The sequence below is a fragment of the Onychostoma macrolepis genome, chromosome 07 (genome assembly GCF_012432095.1).
Source record: "Onychostoma macrolepis isolate SWU-2019 chromosome 07, ASM1243209v1, whole genome shotgun sequence".
Taxonomy (NCBI): domain Eukaryota; kingdom Metazoa; phylum Chordata; class Actinopteri; order Cypriniformes; family Cyprinidae; genus Onychostoma; species Onychostoma macrolepis.
In genome coordinates this window covers 42982854-43000021 of record NC_081161.1, presented here as the reverse complement: position 1 = coordinate 43000021, position 17168 = coordinate 42982854, and the positions used below count along the sequence as shown (strand labels likewise).

At 39.5% G+C, this 17168-nt stretch overlaps 1 protein-coding gene across 5 annotated transcripts in view; it reads left to right on the top strand.

Annotated features, from left to right (window-relative positions):
• Positions 1–14827, top strand: part of gal3st3 (galactose-3-O-sulfotransferase 3) — a 38553-nt gene extending 23726 nt beyond the window's left edge. For 3 of the 5 annotated variants that reach the window (XM_058783298.1, XM_058783295.1, XM_058783296.1), the window contains exons 2-3: positions 8096–8193; positions 10198–14827. In XM_058783298.1, coding sequence (XP_058639281.1) covers positions 8111–8193; positions 10198–11449 — 1335 coding nt within the window. In that variant the 5' untranslated portion in view covers positions 8096–8110 and the 3' untranslated portion in view covers positions 11450–14827. Of the gene's footprint in view, positions 1–4153; positions 4294–5877; positions 5915–8095; positions 8194–10197 lie in introns of those variants that run through there. The other 2 variants (XM_058783297.1, XM_058783299.1) reach the window with 2 other exon arrangements.
• Positions 14828–17168: the final 2341 nt, after the last annotated feature.

Genomic DNA, 17168 nt, shown 5'->3' with positions numbered 1-17168 from the left:
ACAGGTGAATGTAAACAGTTTAAGCGAGTGTAAAGACTCGTGATGGTAGCAGCTCTCGCTGTTTGCAGACCTTTTCAGCATGGTGCAATAAAAAGTGAGAAATACACTTGCCTTCTGTACAACGCTACATTCCTGTTACTGTAAGCTTGTGAGAATGATGTTGTTATGTCGGGCGTCTCTCAGGACTTGACCCTATATTTGGGATTGAACTTGTAAACTTTGTCCTAGAATCCCAGATTTTTTAAAAGGAATATTCTGTGTTAAATACAAGCTCAATTAAAAAGTATAAATATGCAAATATTATACAGTGTATATATACAGTTCAAGATGTCTTTGTCTTTTTAGCTGTATTTTGTAAGCTAGAAAGGTGTGACGCAGATGTGTGGGATGATTTGAGGTGAAAGAAATTAAAGGTAAATTATGCTTAAACAATTTGTGTGCATTTTGCATGATGTATTCTTCATAATATTGTGTTTTAGCTACAGCAGGACTCATTTGGCGTTGCATGCTCATATAAAAGAAAAGACGCCTCTATAGAAGAGTCCATCTTGACCTGTGCTTAGAAAAGTGTCCATGCATTCACTTTAGAAAAGGCCTGGAAAACAATTTTGACCTGAGTAATGACCTGGAGAGATGTTCATATGGTTTGAGCTGAAAACGCTTTGCGAGGAATATGTTCAGTGGTTTAAATCTTTAGATTTGTTCAGTCATTGCTGTTCTTTGTAAGCTGCTTTGGAAAAAAATATGTGTTGAGAAAATGCTATGACGATGGAATAAGGGAATTATTATTTATATCTTTTGTACCTGCTTAATAAAATAAACCTTTGTCAGGATTGATGTTGCAATGAATTTTACGCAGATTAAACGCTTTCAAAACTGTTTATGGAGTCTTGAATGTTTTTGGAAAAGCCTTTCGTCAGCTGAACAACTGACATGTTCAATCCATTGAACGCACTGTACTCCTCCATCCTCACAGCCGCGCTCCTGTCAGAATGAAGAATGGTTCTAGGTCCTTTCTGCCCGCTTTGTTTTTGTGGTCAACCCTAAGAGCAAAACTGATTAGCGGCAAAGATGCTGTGATTCCTCGAGTTCCTTCTGCCCTCCAGACATCATCGCATGAAGAAACGCAAGTAGAAAGAGAAAAGTCAAGGCAGTAGCCTCATACATAAATGACACTATTCCTACACTCTAAAACTAATTTCAGGAGACCTTTTACCATAGCTTAAATTACTGCATGGTAACAAGTTAAACCTTCTATTGATTTAATTGAACCTTTTAAGTTGCGAACATTATTTTGATCTTTTGGCATAATGTTACAACTTTGTATTGTGTGTAAATTTAATAAAAATTCTTGCATAAATAAAAAAAAAAAAAAAAGTTGCAGAGCTTAATAAAATTTTATAGATAACTGAAAATTGGCCAGTGGGGTTTTAGATCCAAGCGTGCTTTGCATATTTATTTTGAAAATAAATATTGAAAATAAGTGTTATGTGATGTCCTTTTTTTAGTAAAGGGGAAGCCCTGTTAGTGTAGCTTTTATGTTTAACATTTATGAGTTTACGTTGACATTTTTGTGGTTAGTAGCACTCATGAGCCGTGTTTCCACTGTCGGGCCAAAAGCGGGCGTGCTAGTGCGTGCCAGGGCCAGTCGCGTTTCCACTGTCACTACCGGGGCTTGATCGTGCCTCGTCGGGGCTTCCTCAGAGCCAACGGCCGGGGTTTTCTGGCCCGACGAAAACCTTGGGCCAAAGCGGACCAACTGGGACTAGAGGAGTGGTTATGAACAAAGGCGGAGTTTCTCCGCATCTTGAGAGCGTCAGCGCTGCAGATCATTTCATAAAGTTACAGCTATAACACCAGCATTAAAGACTTTTAAAATAATTTTAGCTCAAAACTCACTTTCAGACAGCAGCGAGTGTTTGAAATAACTTGATCCGATGTGGATTATGATCACCAAGGCAGAAATATTTATAAGCGATGCAAAAGACTATGCACGCTAGCCATTAACATTACCATACTAAACATGGTAAATACCACCGCTTGAAGAAATCAGACGTCAGCTTCTCATTCTCTATAACAATCGTGTATTTATTTAGTAACATATTTTATCTGTCATAAGTCTTGTCTCGAGACTTTAGCTCCATGTGTGTCATAAAAATATATAATGTTTTTTGTTCGGTAGCTCCCTCTGCTACTCAGGTCGTATTTTTGAAGAAAAATATAGAAATTATCATTCTTACTTAACGTGATGTATACTGTGACTACAAATAAACAGAAACAGACTCTACTGAATAAGTAGGGTAGGCCTATTTCTCCTCTTTTGTGAAATAGTGGTTCACATTGCTTTATTTCTGTGTGACTAATTTTCAATCCTGATAAATTAATTCATTATCATCAATGTATCACTTAATAGGCTATTGTAAAACATCGATGCTTTTGGATTTAAATCTAACAAAACATGCAAACAAACGGCCGCTTTTATCATGTTCGTTTCGTTATCACGCTAGTTCCAGTGACTTATTTCTGATTAGTTTTCTGATAACTTCTCTTTGTTGATGAAATGATGGGGTTGCGTGACGTTGTTCCAGAGAGGTGTGTAAAAGGCGGGTTTTAGTGAAGCACAGCGGAGCTTCTGGCCCGACGGTGGAAACGCATCGTGATTTTGGGGTCGGTGCTACAGGTCTGAGGCTATTAGCCCCGCCGGCCCGTTTAAAGCACTGGCTCGCACTGGCCCGACAGTGGAAAAGCGGCTATGGTTAAGTTGTAGGTGGCTAAATAATGGTATGCACTACTTTTGATCATATTGAGCAATGACTGTGCTTTGAAAAACAAGAGGGTTTTTTTTTAATACAAAATAAGCGTATACAAATTTTAATAAATAGATTCTTAAATTGCTATGTGTTACATGCCTCCCTAGTCTAGGGTCAGGAAGGGGCTATAACAAGGAAATTTACAAATGCAAGCCAGAGGAAAAAAAAAAAAATTTTAATAGGCAATCAGGAACTCCTGTCTCCTGTCCCAGCACTCCACAAACATCACACAGATTGTTGTAACACTCAGGAAAGATGGTTTATTTGAAAAGTTCAAAGAGGGGAGCAAATAAAGCGTCGGGAGGGGACCAGGCCAAAACATCAAACAGTACTTTCTAAACTCACAAAACAGTAAACTACAGAAGTCTTACCTTTCTCCCTTTCTAACCAAAAACAGGAGAAGACATGGACAAACTGTATCTACATAGTAGCAATATCAAATGGTACACAAATATAACAACAAAATACAATAAATAAAAATAATTACGCCTTGGGATGTAACATATGTTTTAGCATTTAACTGGTTACTCGCTATGGAAGGCATTTAAGCTCCAACCAACCAACAGTGACATAATATCTAAATTCATGTTAAATTGTATTTAGCATGTGCTACGGTAACTGTTAATGTGAACTGGAATTGCTAAGATTAATTGGTTCCAGAGCCACCACTCAATTACACTGAAATGTGTTAATTGTTAAAACAGTCACCCCCCCAAAAAAAACTAAAACAAAGCAGCAGTGCAGTCACATCACTGATGTACATTAGCCTCTGACCAAGTTACTGGAAACCCCTGGATGTGCAATTACACCTACTGAACATAAAACGAGATTACACTCATTAAAACACACGATAAACTCCCATCATACATACCAAGAGAGATTTACCATGTAGCAAGATGCATGGTCGCTCGCCACCAAAGAGCACAGCCACTAGCATGCTGATGACCAAAAAAGACAAACAAATAAAGCCTCTCCTTATAAAAGGCAAAATCCTTTTTGACACTGGGAGAACAACCTGAAAAAGGCCTAACTGCTAAAACACAACAACAGGAGGATGCACCAACCCCATCCCTTGTTCATAATGACGTACTTCCACAAAGGTACCAAGGACGATGCATCCTGAGCAATCAAACCCTTCCCTTTTTACATTCTCAATGCCAACACTGATAGGTTCATATGAGTTAAACCATGTTAACCAATCACAAAAGAGTAGGAACACTGATAGGTTCACAGGCTGGCATGACATCAGCCAATCATACCTGGGCTATACCTTACCTGGCTACATTCGTGCTACAAATTAAGTTCCTCTAACCCAGTGTAGTTTGTTGGTTGAACATGATTTCATTTAGAAGTCATCATAACTTCAAAACACTTGTTTTTAGAGTATATATCTGACCTATCGTGTCCTCTTGGCCACCATCTGTCCCAGACATCTATAACGTTGCATGCCTGGCTGGACGTTGCTCACGACACTGCTGGATTGGTAACACAAGCTTGGCTATATCACAGTAACTCAACGCCTTCTCCAGAGAGCGTCTTTCCACAATTGCACAATAGCACCACTCAGCACCATAGGATCACAGCTTGACTCTCGGTGTTTTCCCCCAAAAGCCACATTTTGATTCCAACAAAATAGCACAGATCGGATTCTAATCTCCTTGCCTTCACCTCGACTCTGGCTTTGTGTGGCTTGAATGACAGGGAATGATGGGGAATCTGTTGCGGTATTACTGGTCTTAATGTACCACTAAAGCAGTGGTCTCAAATGCAATTCCTGGAGGGCCACAGCTCTGCAGAACTTATGCTGCCCTCACGTGCTGTCTGAAATTTCCTATTTCCCACTTATGAAGTCGTGATTACGAGCTTGTTGTATTCAAGTACTTAATTTCGGAAAGAATAAAATGTAGCATCCCATTGGTTGACAATCATATAAACATTCACCACGCTATTCATGCAGTTTGCTGACTGTAACACAGTTCGTAGATCGGGAAGGAGGAGGTGGGAACCGGCGAATATTCAAACACTGGTTTTAATAATAAAATAAACAAACATAAAAGTAAAGCGGCAGCCCCTCACGGACGACTGCCGCACACAAAACACAAATTAAAGTCCAGGCCTGGTCCTCTCTTGTCTTCCACTTTCGTCACTCCTCCTTTTATCCTTCTGGAGCTCCTCCGTGGGACTCGAGACTGGTGAGTGGTGCAGGTGTCGCTCATTATCATTAACTCCACCGGCCTCGCTCCGTTCCCACGGCTCTCGGCCCCGCCCCACTCGTTACACTGACAATTATGGAATTTCGGTCAAATACATACTTATTTCACTGCTTATAAAACATACAATATGCTTCGAATGATCGTTCATATCTAGCCTATAAATACACTACTTTAGCGACAAGACAAAGGGATGTAGTTGTTGTGAGAACAGCATTGACCACAGCAATGGTTGTTCCCTCCACCATGTTTAAAATTTATGACCCACCCAACTCGGAAGCTCTGGTTTCAAAATTATTTCCAAATTTCCCAGTAGTAAATACGACTTGAGAGGCCGTTCACGTCCAATTTCCGATTAGGAAACTCTTATTTACAATAATTCCAATAGCACGTGAAGGCAGCATTACCTCCAACCAGCTCCAAATCACACCTGCTTGGAAGTTTCTCGTAATCCTGAAGTCCTTGATTAGCTGGATCAGGTGTGTTTGATTAGGGTTGGAGCTAAACTGTGCAGAGCTGTGGCCCTCCAGGAATTGAGATTGAGACCAATGCACTAAAGGGATTAGCTGTTACTTTCAAGGAAGATGATGTTTTTAAAATATATAAAATATATATTAGTACAGCTTCAACTCTTTTGAAGTTTTTACACTAGATATTGTAACATTGGATGCAGGAATTTGCTTTACTCTTAAACAGACTTTCCAAAAAAAAGAAAGAAAGGGATTTAGCAGCCATAGAAGAACCATTTGGGTTCCCCAAAGAACATTTCAGTGAACAGTTCTTAACGTGTGAAAAACATTTTAATAATCTGAAGAACCTATTTGTCCGCTTTTAAAGAACCTTTGGTGGAATGGAAAGGTTCCAGGGATATCAAAGTTTCTTCATGGAATGCCAGTAAAGAACCTTTTATTTTTTTTAAGAGTGTTCCATTCTGATCAGTGAGACACTGATGTTGGATGATGGGTTTGCCTTTTTTAATGAATTAAATTTTTAATAAATCAAAATCAAGTCATCTTCAGGCCCCTTTGAAGTTTACTGAGGCCCTCTGGTTTGGAAACACTGCTCTAGATATTGATGTTGTCCTCATATACAGGGGCTATAATGGTACTGGGGTAGAAATAAACAAGAATGCATTAGAGTTGAGGTTGTGTTCATTCGGCATCTAAATTCTCTTTGATGTTATCAGGAATATGATTGTTCCTACCCGAGTCTGTAGTCAATGCACATGTTTTTAAAATGCATGACCTAATCTGAAACCACTGTAGATCTGGGAATTTATAATGTAATGTCTTTTATCTCGCACTGTGGTGTTGCATACTTGAGGTGTGTGTGTGTGTAGGTAGGTGGATGGTTGCGTGGGTGATTCGTGTCTTCCTCTGCCTCTAATTTAGTCTTTCTTCTTGCACAGAAAATGCACAATACCTTTACCAAACCTTCCCTCCATGTACATAACCTGAGCAGCTCTCATGTGCTACCAGATCTTTCTGGATCATTAGAAACACGCGCAGTTTAATTAAAGAGCAGGAAATGAGCTGCATCTAACTGTGAGACTCACTAGCCAAAATAAGAGCTTCTTAAAGTAATTTGAAGTTTTATTAGCACATCTCTTCTCAAGCTGCATGGCTTGAAGTATCATTTGTTCCCGTAGCACCAAAATTTAACAGGTTTAAAGGATTGGTGCAAATTACTAATTTAAAGTATGAGGGATATTAATTATGCCTTAACAAACCTAACTATTAATTACTTGCTGTGTCTTTAGAGCCTTTTCCTATGAGCTTTTTCATGTGCTGATACATGACACTGATTGGTCCAGTACCAGACATCTATTCTAAAGGACCATGCACTCATACTGTAGGTGATGGTTTATATTACCATTGGAAAAAGAGGCCTGGACAGCCAGTCGGTGTTGAACTCTGACCTGCAGTATTCATTTGCATCTGCATTTTAAACTTGAATTTGCCTTTAGTAAAACTAATTTTCTTGTATTGGTCATAGAAAACAGTCACTGTAATGCATTTATATATATTTTTTGCTCAGTGTATACTGCTTTACCATCCAATTGATTTTTGTGTAGCAACCATTTCGATGTCCATTGCACTGCTGTAAAATCTGCAAACAGTCCAGACTGCTATAAAATCATAAAACCAGAAGCAGGTGGGGTTACACCATTTCGATAGTCCACATTAGACATTCTACTAACTATAAGTAACTTTGTAACTACATGTCAACTAATTCTAATTCATTTGCAACAACATGTATACTAACTCTCAGTAGGGTAGGTTTAGTAGAAATAAATAAATAAAGTGTTAGAAGATATTAAGAAGACAGTCTACTAATACTCTAATGACTGCTAGTTGACATGTAGTTGCAAAGTTACTTACTGTTAGTAGAAATAAAGTGTTACCGCAGGTGGTATCAGTTTTTCCGTGATATTTGTCAGTGGTTTGTATTGCTAATCTTGGACTAGCATTTCTGCAGTGGCGCTTGTTGTGACATTAAAATGGAAGTCATGTCAATTAATTGTCTTGGCTCTTTTTGAATGGCATCAGGAGTGAAATGGCTTACCCTTTTTGTAATGCTAATGCTAATTAAACTACAGTAGTATCAGGGCTTGATCAGGGGAAATAAAGGCAGGTTGTGTAGAAGTGCCATTCGATATAGTGAGAGAGAAAGGGAAAGCGAGATGAGATAACTGTAATTAGAAGCCGAGGGAAGAGGTGGCCCGGACTCGTATGGAAGATATCCAAGACTTTGTTAGCGTTAGACAGGCAACACTGTCCGAATGCTAATACATGACACTTGTCCTGTCCTGTTCTTGTTCTAGGTTTGCTTGTTGTCTTCGTCTCTAAACGTGTGTGTTTGAATGACCCAAAACATTAAAAAAGGCACTTTGCAATTTAAGATCCAGCTTGAAAGAAAACTGTCAACCAAACCAATGGTTTGCATGATCAGTGCATTTTTGTGCTCATGAATTTGTTGTTTGTTTCATGCAGAGGGTATACTTGGTGTTCTGGATACGTGTTAAATGTATGAGTAATGCACACCTTTGTAAAGTCCTATTCTTCTCTTTTGCAGTGAAAGAACCTGGAGATGTCACAGAAGAAGATATTCCTAGTATTGATTGCAATCAGTACGGTCAGCTTGCTTCTGCACCATGGGGGTCACTTGAACTTGTAAGAGCCTTTGAAGAACGATCCCTCCATTTGTCCCTACCTTATTCCTAGTGATGCGCCAAATTTTTTTTTTTTTACCAAAACCTATTTCAGCCTAACAAATTTTACATATTGCAACTGTAGCTCATGTAGCTTATCTACGGTATATTGTGTGCACGAAGACACTGACATGGTCAAAATGCATCTTTGAAGAAGTGTCAATTAAACACATTGTTTTGGTCATGTTTTTGGACTTCCAAAACTAGTTTGGCCAAATATTTGTGGTTGCCAAAATTTCGGAGCATCACTACTCATTCCTCTTTTCTGCCACCGTTTGTTAGTCTATTCCATTTGATTCCTACTTTACCTTGCCGAAAACATGACCTTCAAGCAGACTAATGTAATTTGTTGGTCTTGGCTGGTTTAGCTGCTTGGCCAACTGGTCTCCCATCTTGACCAAATCCCAAAAATGGCTCTAAAGCCAGCGTGCCAGGCCAGAAGTGGCCAGCTGAAAAAAGCCAAAAGGTCGTTGCACACAGAGGCTACATCCACACGAAGCCAAAGCTTTCCCTATCGGATCCGATTTTTTTTCCCTCGTCTCAAGAAATATCTGCGTACACACGAATCCATGAAACCAACACAAAACGATGTAGTATACATGCCAGACCAGTATGTGGCGCTGTAATTCTGCCACAGAGATACGCTAAAAATGGAGAAGACTTGGACTCGGTGCGCGCGGTATACAAACGAACATGGAACAATACATTTATTAATCTGTGTTAATGTTAGTTAATAAAAAGACAATCGTTCAGTGTTTGTTCATGTTTTTGTTGCTGTTACATGACGTAGCGGTGTCTGACTAGGTCTGACTGGAACGAAAACGCAAAGGTGTCATTTTCAGATTTATCCACTCTGGGACCCGGTTTAAAAAAAATAGCGGTTTCACGCTCCCAAAACGCTTGATCTGTCTGGACGAAACGCCAATGCGATACAAAATTTTTGCATATACAGCTAAACGCGTCTCCGTGTGGACGGGGCCTGAGTCCGAAATTTTTGTATTCATCACACACAGAAACCTTGAATCCACACAGAGCACACCGAGTCCGATGCGTATTACATTTACATTTACATTTATTCATTTAGCAGATGCTTTTATCCAAAGCAACTTACAATAGGAATGCAATAAGAGATTCATCATAAAGAGGCAAATAAATGCAGGAAGTGCTTGCAATACAAAGTTTCAGGCATTGTTCAGAGTAGTACAAGCTAGACAGGGAGAGATTAAGGAAAAAGTTTTTTTTTGTTTAAGATGAAGTCAAATAGTGAAAAAAAGGGATGAGTTTTCAGGTGTTACTTGAAAATTGTCAGGGATTCAATTAGGGATAATTAGTCAATACAAAATAGTCTTCAAGCATGATTTTGTTGTCCTTTCTCTTCTTAAAATGAGAAAAAGAAAGATGAAATATTGAATCAATCCAATCCTGCGATAGCGTAGAGAGGAAGTAGAGATCCACCTTTATCAAGGAGCTGTGGGATTATAGAGTGATTCAAAGTTTACTTCTGGATGTCGGTGGCTCAGTTTGATGCTTTGCTAGCGATACTGGAGCCAAACATTAAAAAGAAGAAGACCACTAATTTCCGTGAACTCCGTGAACCACTCATTTCCGTGAACTGCTACAAGTCGAAGTGGATCAATATGTCAGGCGCCATTCTGGATTTTGCCGTTCACATGTACGGTGGCTTTCTATTGTCAAAACACCTCTCAAAATGCTTGCTACGGATGTGAATTTTTTTTTTTTATGACAGACTAAAGTTTCAGTGGCAGCGTGTAAATGTGATTGACACAATGTGACACAACATATATCTTTTTTCATGTCTGAAAATTTCGGACAAGAATTTCGGACTCAGTGTGCAAGGACCTTAAGGCTTGATAAAGTTTTATCAGTAGGGTATATTTGTTTTTGCATTACCATTTTTCTTTCAAAATGTCTTGATTTCTGAATTAATTCTCCCCTCTGATTGCAGGACACTGGAGGCATTCTGGTTGGGCTGCCCATCCTCCATGGTCTCCTCAACCCAGGGCAGCAGTGGACCTTCTGCTAAACACACCAGTGTAGCCTTCCTTAAGACGCACAAAACGGCCAGCTCCACTGTGCAGAACATCCTCTTCCGCTTTGCTGAACGCAACAACCTCACTGTGGCGTTGCCTATTACCACCTGTGACCACCAGTTCTGCTACCCTCGACCGTTCAGTGCCCACTTTGTTCACCCACACACCACGCCACCTGACATCATCACCAATCACTTACGATTCAGCCGGACTGAGCTACGACGCCTCATGCCCAACAACACAATTTACATCACGATACTGCGGGAACCAGGAGCGATGTTTGAGTCTCTGTTTACCTACTTCAATCAGTACTGTCTTAGCTTTAAACGTGTCCCAAATGGCTCTTTAGAGACTTTCCTGGACCACCCTTGGAGCTACTATCGTCCAGAAGAGAAGGATTCAATGTATGCAAGAAATACACTGACTTTTGACCTAGGCGGTGATAAAGACCGGCCATCTTCAGAGGCGCCAGCATACGCGAAACGTTTCGCTGCAGAAATGGAGCGAGTTTTCTCGTTGGTTATGATTGCGGAATACTTTGACGAATCCTTGGTGCTGCTTCGCCGCTTGTTGTCTTGGGATCTCGACGACGTTCTGTACGTCAGTCTCAACATGCGCACACCTGACTCCAAGAGCAGCCTTTCCAGTGAGAATACGGCCAAAATCAGAGCCTGGAATGCTATAGATTCGGTAGTGTATGATCACTTCAATGCCTCGTTGTGGCGACAGCTGAGAGCGTTGGGCCTAGCGTGCGTTGAGCGGGAAGTCCAGCTGTTGCGTCAGTCTCGTGACCGACTTGTCCGCAGCTGCTTCGGAGGGCATTTGCCACCGCTTCGCTCTGCTGCACAGATCACGAATAAGGAATTACGGCCTTGGCAGCCCAGTGCCAAAGTGGAAATTGTTGGGTATGATTTACCTGTTAACATGACACAAAAAGGCCATGTTCCTCCACGAGACGAGTGTTTAAAGATGATAATGCCAGAAGTGCAATATACACGGCTGTTGCTGCGCTCAGAGTCCCTACGTATTCGAAAGCGATTTCCATTACGGAGCTCCCAGCAGACTTTACGAACCGTGGGACAAGTACGGGCACACAAAGAATCCCCAGCTCCGAGTTTGAATCCGCGACCCTCAGAGACTATGGCTCGGCTACGGCTTTCCCAATAACCAGTGTGAAAGGATAGTTAAACTTCTTTTCTTTTATTCCCCATTCCTTGAAGCTAAATGTCCATGAGATGTTGGAATTACTTGAAAGCTTGAGGTCATACCTCATTTGTATTGGATGTGAGCACAACCAAACGTACGCTCACAACTCTTGTTCTAAAAGTTAGAAAAAATCTTTGTGTTTCTCAAATTGAAATGTAAAAAGGTGAAAGAAAATATATATTGTAGTTTAAATGCCTGACATCTGGAATGTGTCTCAATCTCCCAATGACTCTCTCTCCGCTTATATACCATCCCTTAGCCTACTGTTTGTATTTAAGCCATCATTACCCTGCTGGAAAATCCCAAATCAGTTTAAGTTGGTACCTAGTTTTACATGGTTTCTAGCTAATTGAAGCTAATCTCTTCTGGTCATTGCTGGTCCAAGCTTGTCTAGAGGGTTAATCAGCTGTATTACCAGCTGGTGATGTTTAGGTTGACCTGGCAGGTCATCTTGGTCAAGCTTGGTTAGGACCACCTCGATAGACTACAAGCTACAAACCAGCTTGGTGTGATCTTGTTTTTCCAGCAGGGTCTTAGAATCTGCTTCTCTTTGCTGGTATTTGGAGTTAAGACTTTATTTCTGGTAATTGCATCTGATCATTGTTAGGCTTCTTTTTTACCAGCAGCACTCTGTTTGAGTGTGATCTTTTACACATGCGAATCAACATACTGACAGCTGCACCTGAGCCACAAATCACCATAATTGACTCTTCAGTTGTGGTCCAAAAACCCAGCATCATGTGTCGATGATAATGCAACCATCTCGAAGGACTTTTAAATATTTAATCATTTATTCTTTAGCCTCTCCTTGGGCAGCGCTAGGGTTACACAGCCCTGCATTTTTATGAGGCCACTATGGACCAGGCCAGAGAGGTTCAGAAGCCGGGAATAGTGACAATTCGTCTACGTGGACCCAAACGAGGTCAGTGATGAAGAATCGCTATACGTTATAAGCCAGAGTAAGCAGAGTGTTAGTTTAATTTTAATGGTTTTTTTTGGGATAATGCTTATACTGCAGTGCACTTGCAAATATCTTAACTTATGTAATTAAATTATAGTAGGAAATACAGCTCCACATTGTGTTTAAGACATACTCTACACACAAGTAAGCAAATGCAAAAACTTCTAGCTGTGTGAGATTGATTTTAATGCCTGTGTTTGCATACTTAAGTAGAGTGTGCTTTTGGCCTAACTTTTCTTTACCGGAGCTTCACTTAACAAAGGCACTGTGATGTAGAGGTACTGGGTGGTGACCGAGTGAATGGTAGCCACCCACACAGAGTCGTGCCAGTGGAATGTAAAAGCATAGTCTGTCGACTCTGTCTTTGTACTTAAAACGCAACACTACCATCTTTTAAGCCAGTGCTTTTCAACTAGTTTGCTTTTGCAACACAGGATTGACTTTGAAATAAATTGACACCAAATTACCATCGAGCATGACTGGACGCAAATCAGACCTGGAACCAACTGGTTGAGAACCACTGGTTTAGTGCTGTGTTTCCCAACCCTGTTCCTGGAGGTACCCCAACACTAGACATTTTTCAGTGCTTCCTGATCAAACACAGCTGACTCAACTCTTCAGTAGAGACTCCAAGACCTGAAATGGATGGGTCAGATAAGAGACGCATCCAAAACGTGTACTGCTGAAATCATGGGCGTAACCACCATATACTGTACTTTGGGGGGACGTGTCTAAAAGAAAGAAGCAGGATGAACAGGCGGACATTGGCCCTTTTTTTCAGATGGTAAGCAAGTAGACACCTAAAAAGTAGTGCCATGGTCAAAAATACAGCGGCAATTTTTGAATAAATGTGAAAAAATATCACGTTTAAATGGCTCAGTATTATAGCTAGGTAGCTAGCATGATATCCTGAAAATAGGCTGAATAATGAACTGCTGGAGTCACAGACCAAGGAGTTCCCGCACTTCCCACTCGATTGATAAGCCTCTATTCATTCGTTGATGGCCTGACCTGTTTGTTTTTACGATCTGATCCGCAACTGAACGTGTGTGGGGTGGGGTTGTAAGTTTGATTTCATGATTGATATGATTTCATTCACACGAAACACACAATATTTAAACCAAAATGCTTTAGGTATGTACGTTTTCCTCATCGGAAGCCATCCTATTTGCTGCTATGTCAGAGAAATTGCAGACTGTTCTTTCAATGTTAATTCAAATGGTCAATGTATTCCTCAAAACTATGTTCTAGATGAGCAAATCTTTATCAATATATGAAAATTGTGAATTGTGGGAAATGCACTTTAAGAAAAAATATCTGGGGAAGGGCTCACATTTGGACCCCCCCCCCCCCCCCCCCAGTATCTATACCATGGTTACGCCCTTGGCTGAAGTGCCTCCAGAAACAAGGTTGGGGAAACACTGATTTAGGGTACCAAATAGAAACTGAATACCTCTGAAAGAACATAATTTCTAATATCCGTTTCTTTGCTGTTCAAAGTCACAAGGTTTATTCGGTAGAGGGATATATTTTTGGACAGGATGCTAAATTTGCTGCTCTCTCCCAAACTTTCCGGCAATAAGAATTCCCTTCCTTTTTTTGAAATGAGAAGTCATCCTTCATTTGGTAACATCTCGCTATCGTATTTCTTTAGACGTACTGTATTGTAGAGAATAGTATCTGGAGCAATATAGCAATGGTGTGTACGCCATAAGGGAATTACTAGTCAAATGAAGGTATGTAGATCAAAACATCACGAGCGCCTTGAAACAATTATTCACCCATAAACCAACTCCTATTCTTAGGAGTGCTAGATGATACCTAAAGAAATACTGTTAGTGTTTGTTGTGAACATACGGTCTGGATCTACGAATCCCAAAAGACAACATTCTCATTTCCTCATGTTTCAAAATTAGAAATACCTCGGATAATAAATTAAAACTGTTGATAGTGGAAGCATCTCAGTCCTTAAAGACTGTCAAGCTATTAGACATGTAGAAAGTGCTCTTTGATTGTATATAATGTACTTTCTGTTGAACATAACACAATTTCGAGTTAAAATTTAAAGATGATTTTTGAACACGTGACTCGTTCTGTGTTCTTGTTTGGGTTAGAAAAGCTCTCGGTAGATAACACTGCTGACAATTCAAGGTTTTTTTGTCATCTCTGATGTATTGTAAGAGAAATGAGAAGTACAGCATGGAGTGATTTGCCATAATTTACTGTATACAAAGAATCTGCTGTGCAACCAGACTTCATGAAGACTGAAGAGATATTTTCATGCGTTTTGTGCTGAATAATTAGATGACAATAGATGTTTTTCCATCAAATTCATTCTTTCATACTCTATTTATTTAACTGCTACATATTCAGTGACTTTTTAGGGGCTTTGAATAAGATGCTTCTGACAATCAGAGGTTGGCTTCTGAAGCTGTGTAATGAGACATGTGAAAACATTGACCATTAAAGCTGGAAAAACATCCTTCTGGCTCATGTGCTTCATTCCAATCGTCAGGTTTTCCACCTTTTTGTCTGTTAAAAGTTCAACATTTTTGATTAACAAAGGACTAAAGATTGAGTAGAAAGGGTGGTGCCGTGAAATTTCAGCTGGCCCACTCTGATACACTTTCCAGTTTAAGATGTAAAATATGATATTCTCAAACATGTTTTTGTGCTATTTAGAGTGATGATTATGGGAGCTTAAGTCAATAGCATGATGCATTTGTGTGTGTGTGTGTGTGTAATGTAAGCAAAACGGAGAACCCAACAGAGGAGCTTATAAACACAATCATGTGGTTTAACATGGTCACTTGGGGATGGATGTCAGCCGGTAGGTTTCTTTGTCCGTCAAATGCTCTTTCAATAGTTACATAACCACAGTACTATTGGGGAAAACCTTTAATTAAATGGTTGATATGCTGATGTGTGTTTGTACATTTTCATTAGTTCTTTCAAAGCAGTTTTGTTATTTTCATACTGATTTCAACTTCAGTACTTTAGGTTAAAGAAAATGAGAGTACACATAACATTTACTTGATTTTATTTGACTCATTTATATTTTTATTATTTACAATACAAAAAAAAATAAATGCGATTTTCATACATTAATATTTAAAAATTATTAATCTATTCATGGGTAGTGTATATACAGTAACTTAAGCTTGGCTGATGGAGATACTGCCTATTTTAACTTTAGATAAATTACAGTCTTGGTCATAATATACAAATAAGTGTATCTTTAAAGAAATATCAGAATGTCAAGTATTCTTGTAGAGAACAATAATACTGTTCTGAGGGTGGTTTGTATTTCAAACTGCTGTGCTTGAACTGCTGTGCTTGACATTTTTAAAGACATTTTAGTCTCTATTAAAGGACAATGCCTTTGTCAGCATTTATTCATCATAATTCATCCAGCAGGGTCCTTTTTACATCTGGGTAACAAAAGCTTTAATATAACTGAAAATGAAACTATAGTGCTCATACTTGAAAAAGCACAAAATACACAGAGATGCAAGGTAGACTTAGTAGGGCTGCATTTCCCAAAAGCATCATAAGCTTAAGTACATCGTAGACCCAATGAAACCAATGGAGCTACGATCAACTTAAGCTACGATGCTTTTGGGAAACGCAGCCCAGGCCTTTCACACTGTGTTTAACCCCGGGTTACCATACTTCCAAACTCCGCTTTTAACCCCGGATAAAGGAAATTTTCACATTTTATATAGAAGTGGACATGGCACTGAATAAAATATTATGGCTAGATGCTTAAGCCTCATTCAGACTGTCAGCCCAAATCTGATTTTTGTGCAAATCCGATTGAAATCTAATCTCATTTAGATACTAATATTACATATTTAGAACTACATGATATAAGATTTTTGCACATCCGTTTCAAGCTACATTTATCTTGTTCAGACCTTCAGACCAAATCTGATTTTGTGCATATCCAATTAGAATCCGATCTAGACGTCTGACTTAGAGCCCTGCATGGGCCTTCAAATTTAGGCCCTAACCCGGCCCTGGCCTGAGACGCTCAGGCCCTAGCCCAGCCCATGTCCGACATCTTGGAATTACCGGCCCAAAACAGCTTATACTACTGTTTCAGCTATTAAAATAGTTCAGTTTTGTATGTAATGGCAAAATTATTATATTTTGTTTATTTATTTTTTTATTAAGTTAATTTAGAAAAACGTTTGGAGCATTTTTTTGTTCGTTAAATAAGTTTTTGTTTTTTAAAGTAACGATCAAGCGGCCAGCAGCAGACAGTGAACTGATCATAGCCGATGTTTGATCGATTTAGCCTTCTAAAATCATCACGACTTGCCTAAAATAAAAATTGTATAGGCAAGGCAAGTTTATTTATATAGCACATTTCATACACAATGGTAATTCAAAGTGCTTTACATAAAAGGAAGTGAAATAGTCATTAAAAATAATAAAAATCAACAATAAAAACAAAGTGATTTAAAAATTGATTTTAAAAGAATGTAAAACATTTAAGAATAGAAAGTGATTATACATAGTGCAATCAGTTCGGACGTAGCTGATGTCATCCACTAATCGGCAGTGTAGCGCCACTTGAAGTAGAACACACCTCTACTCACTGTCTGGCAATTTCACAATGCTCTTAATGCCATTTAATTCGAGCGCTGTCAATTTCACAGCTCAAACAGGAGAAGCGCGATTTCGCAGGCTGCAGACCACATCTCTTTTCATTGT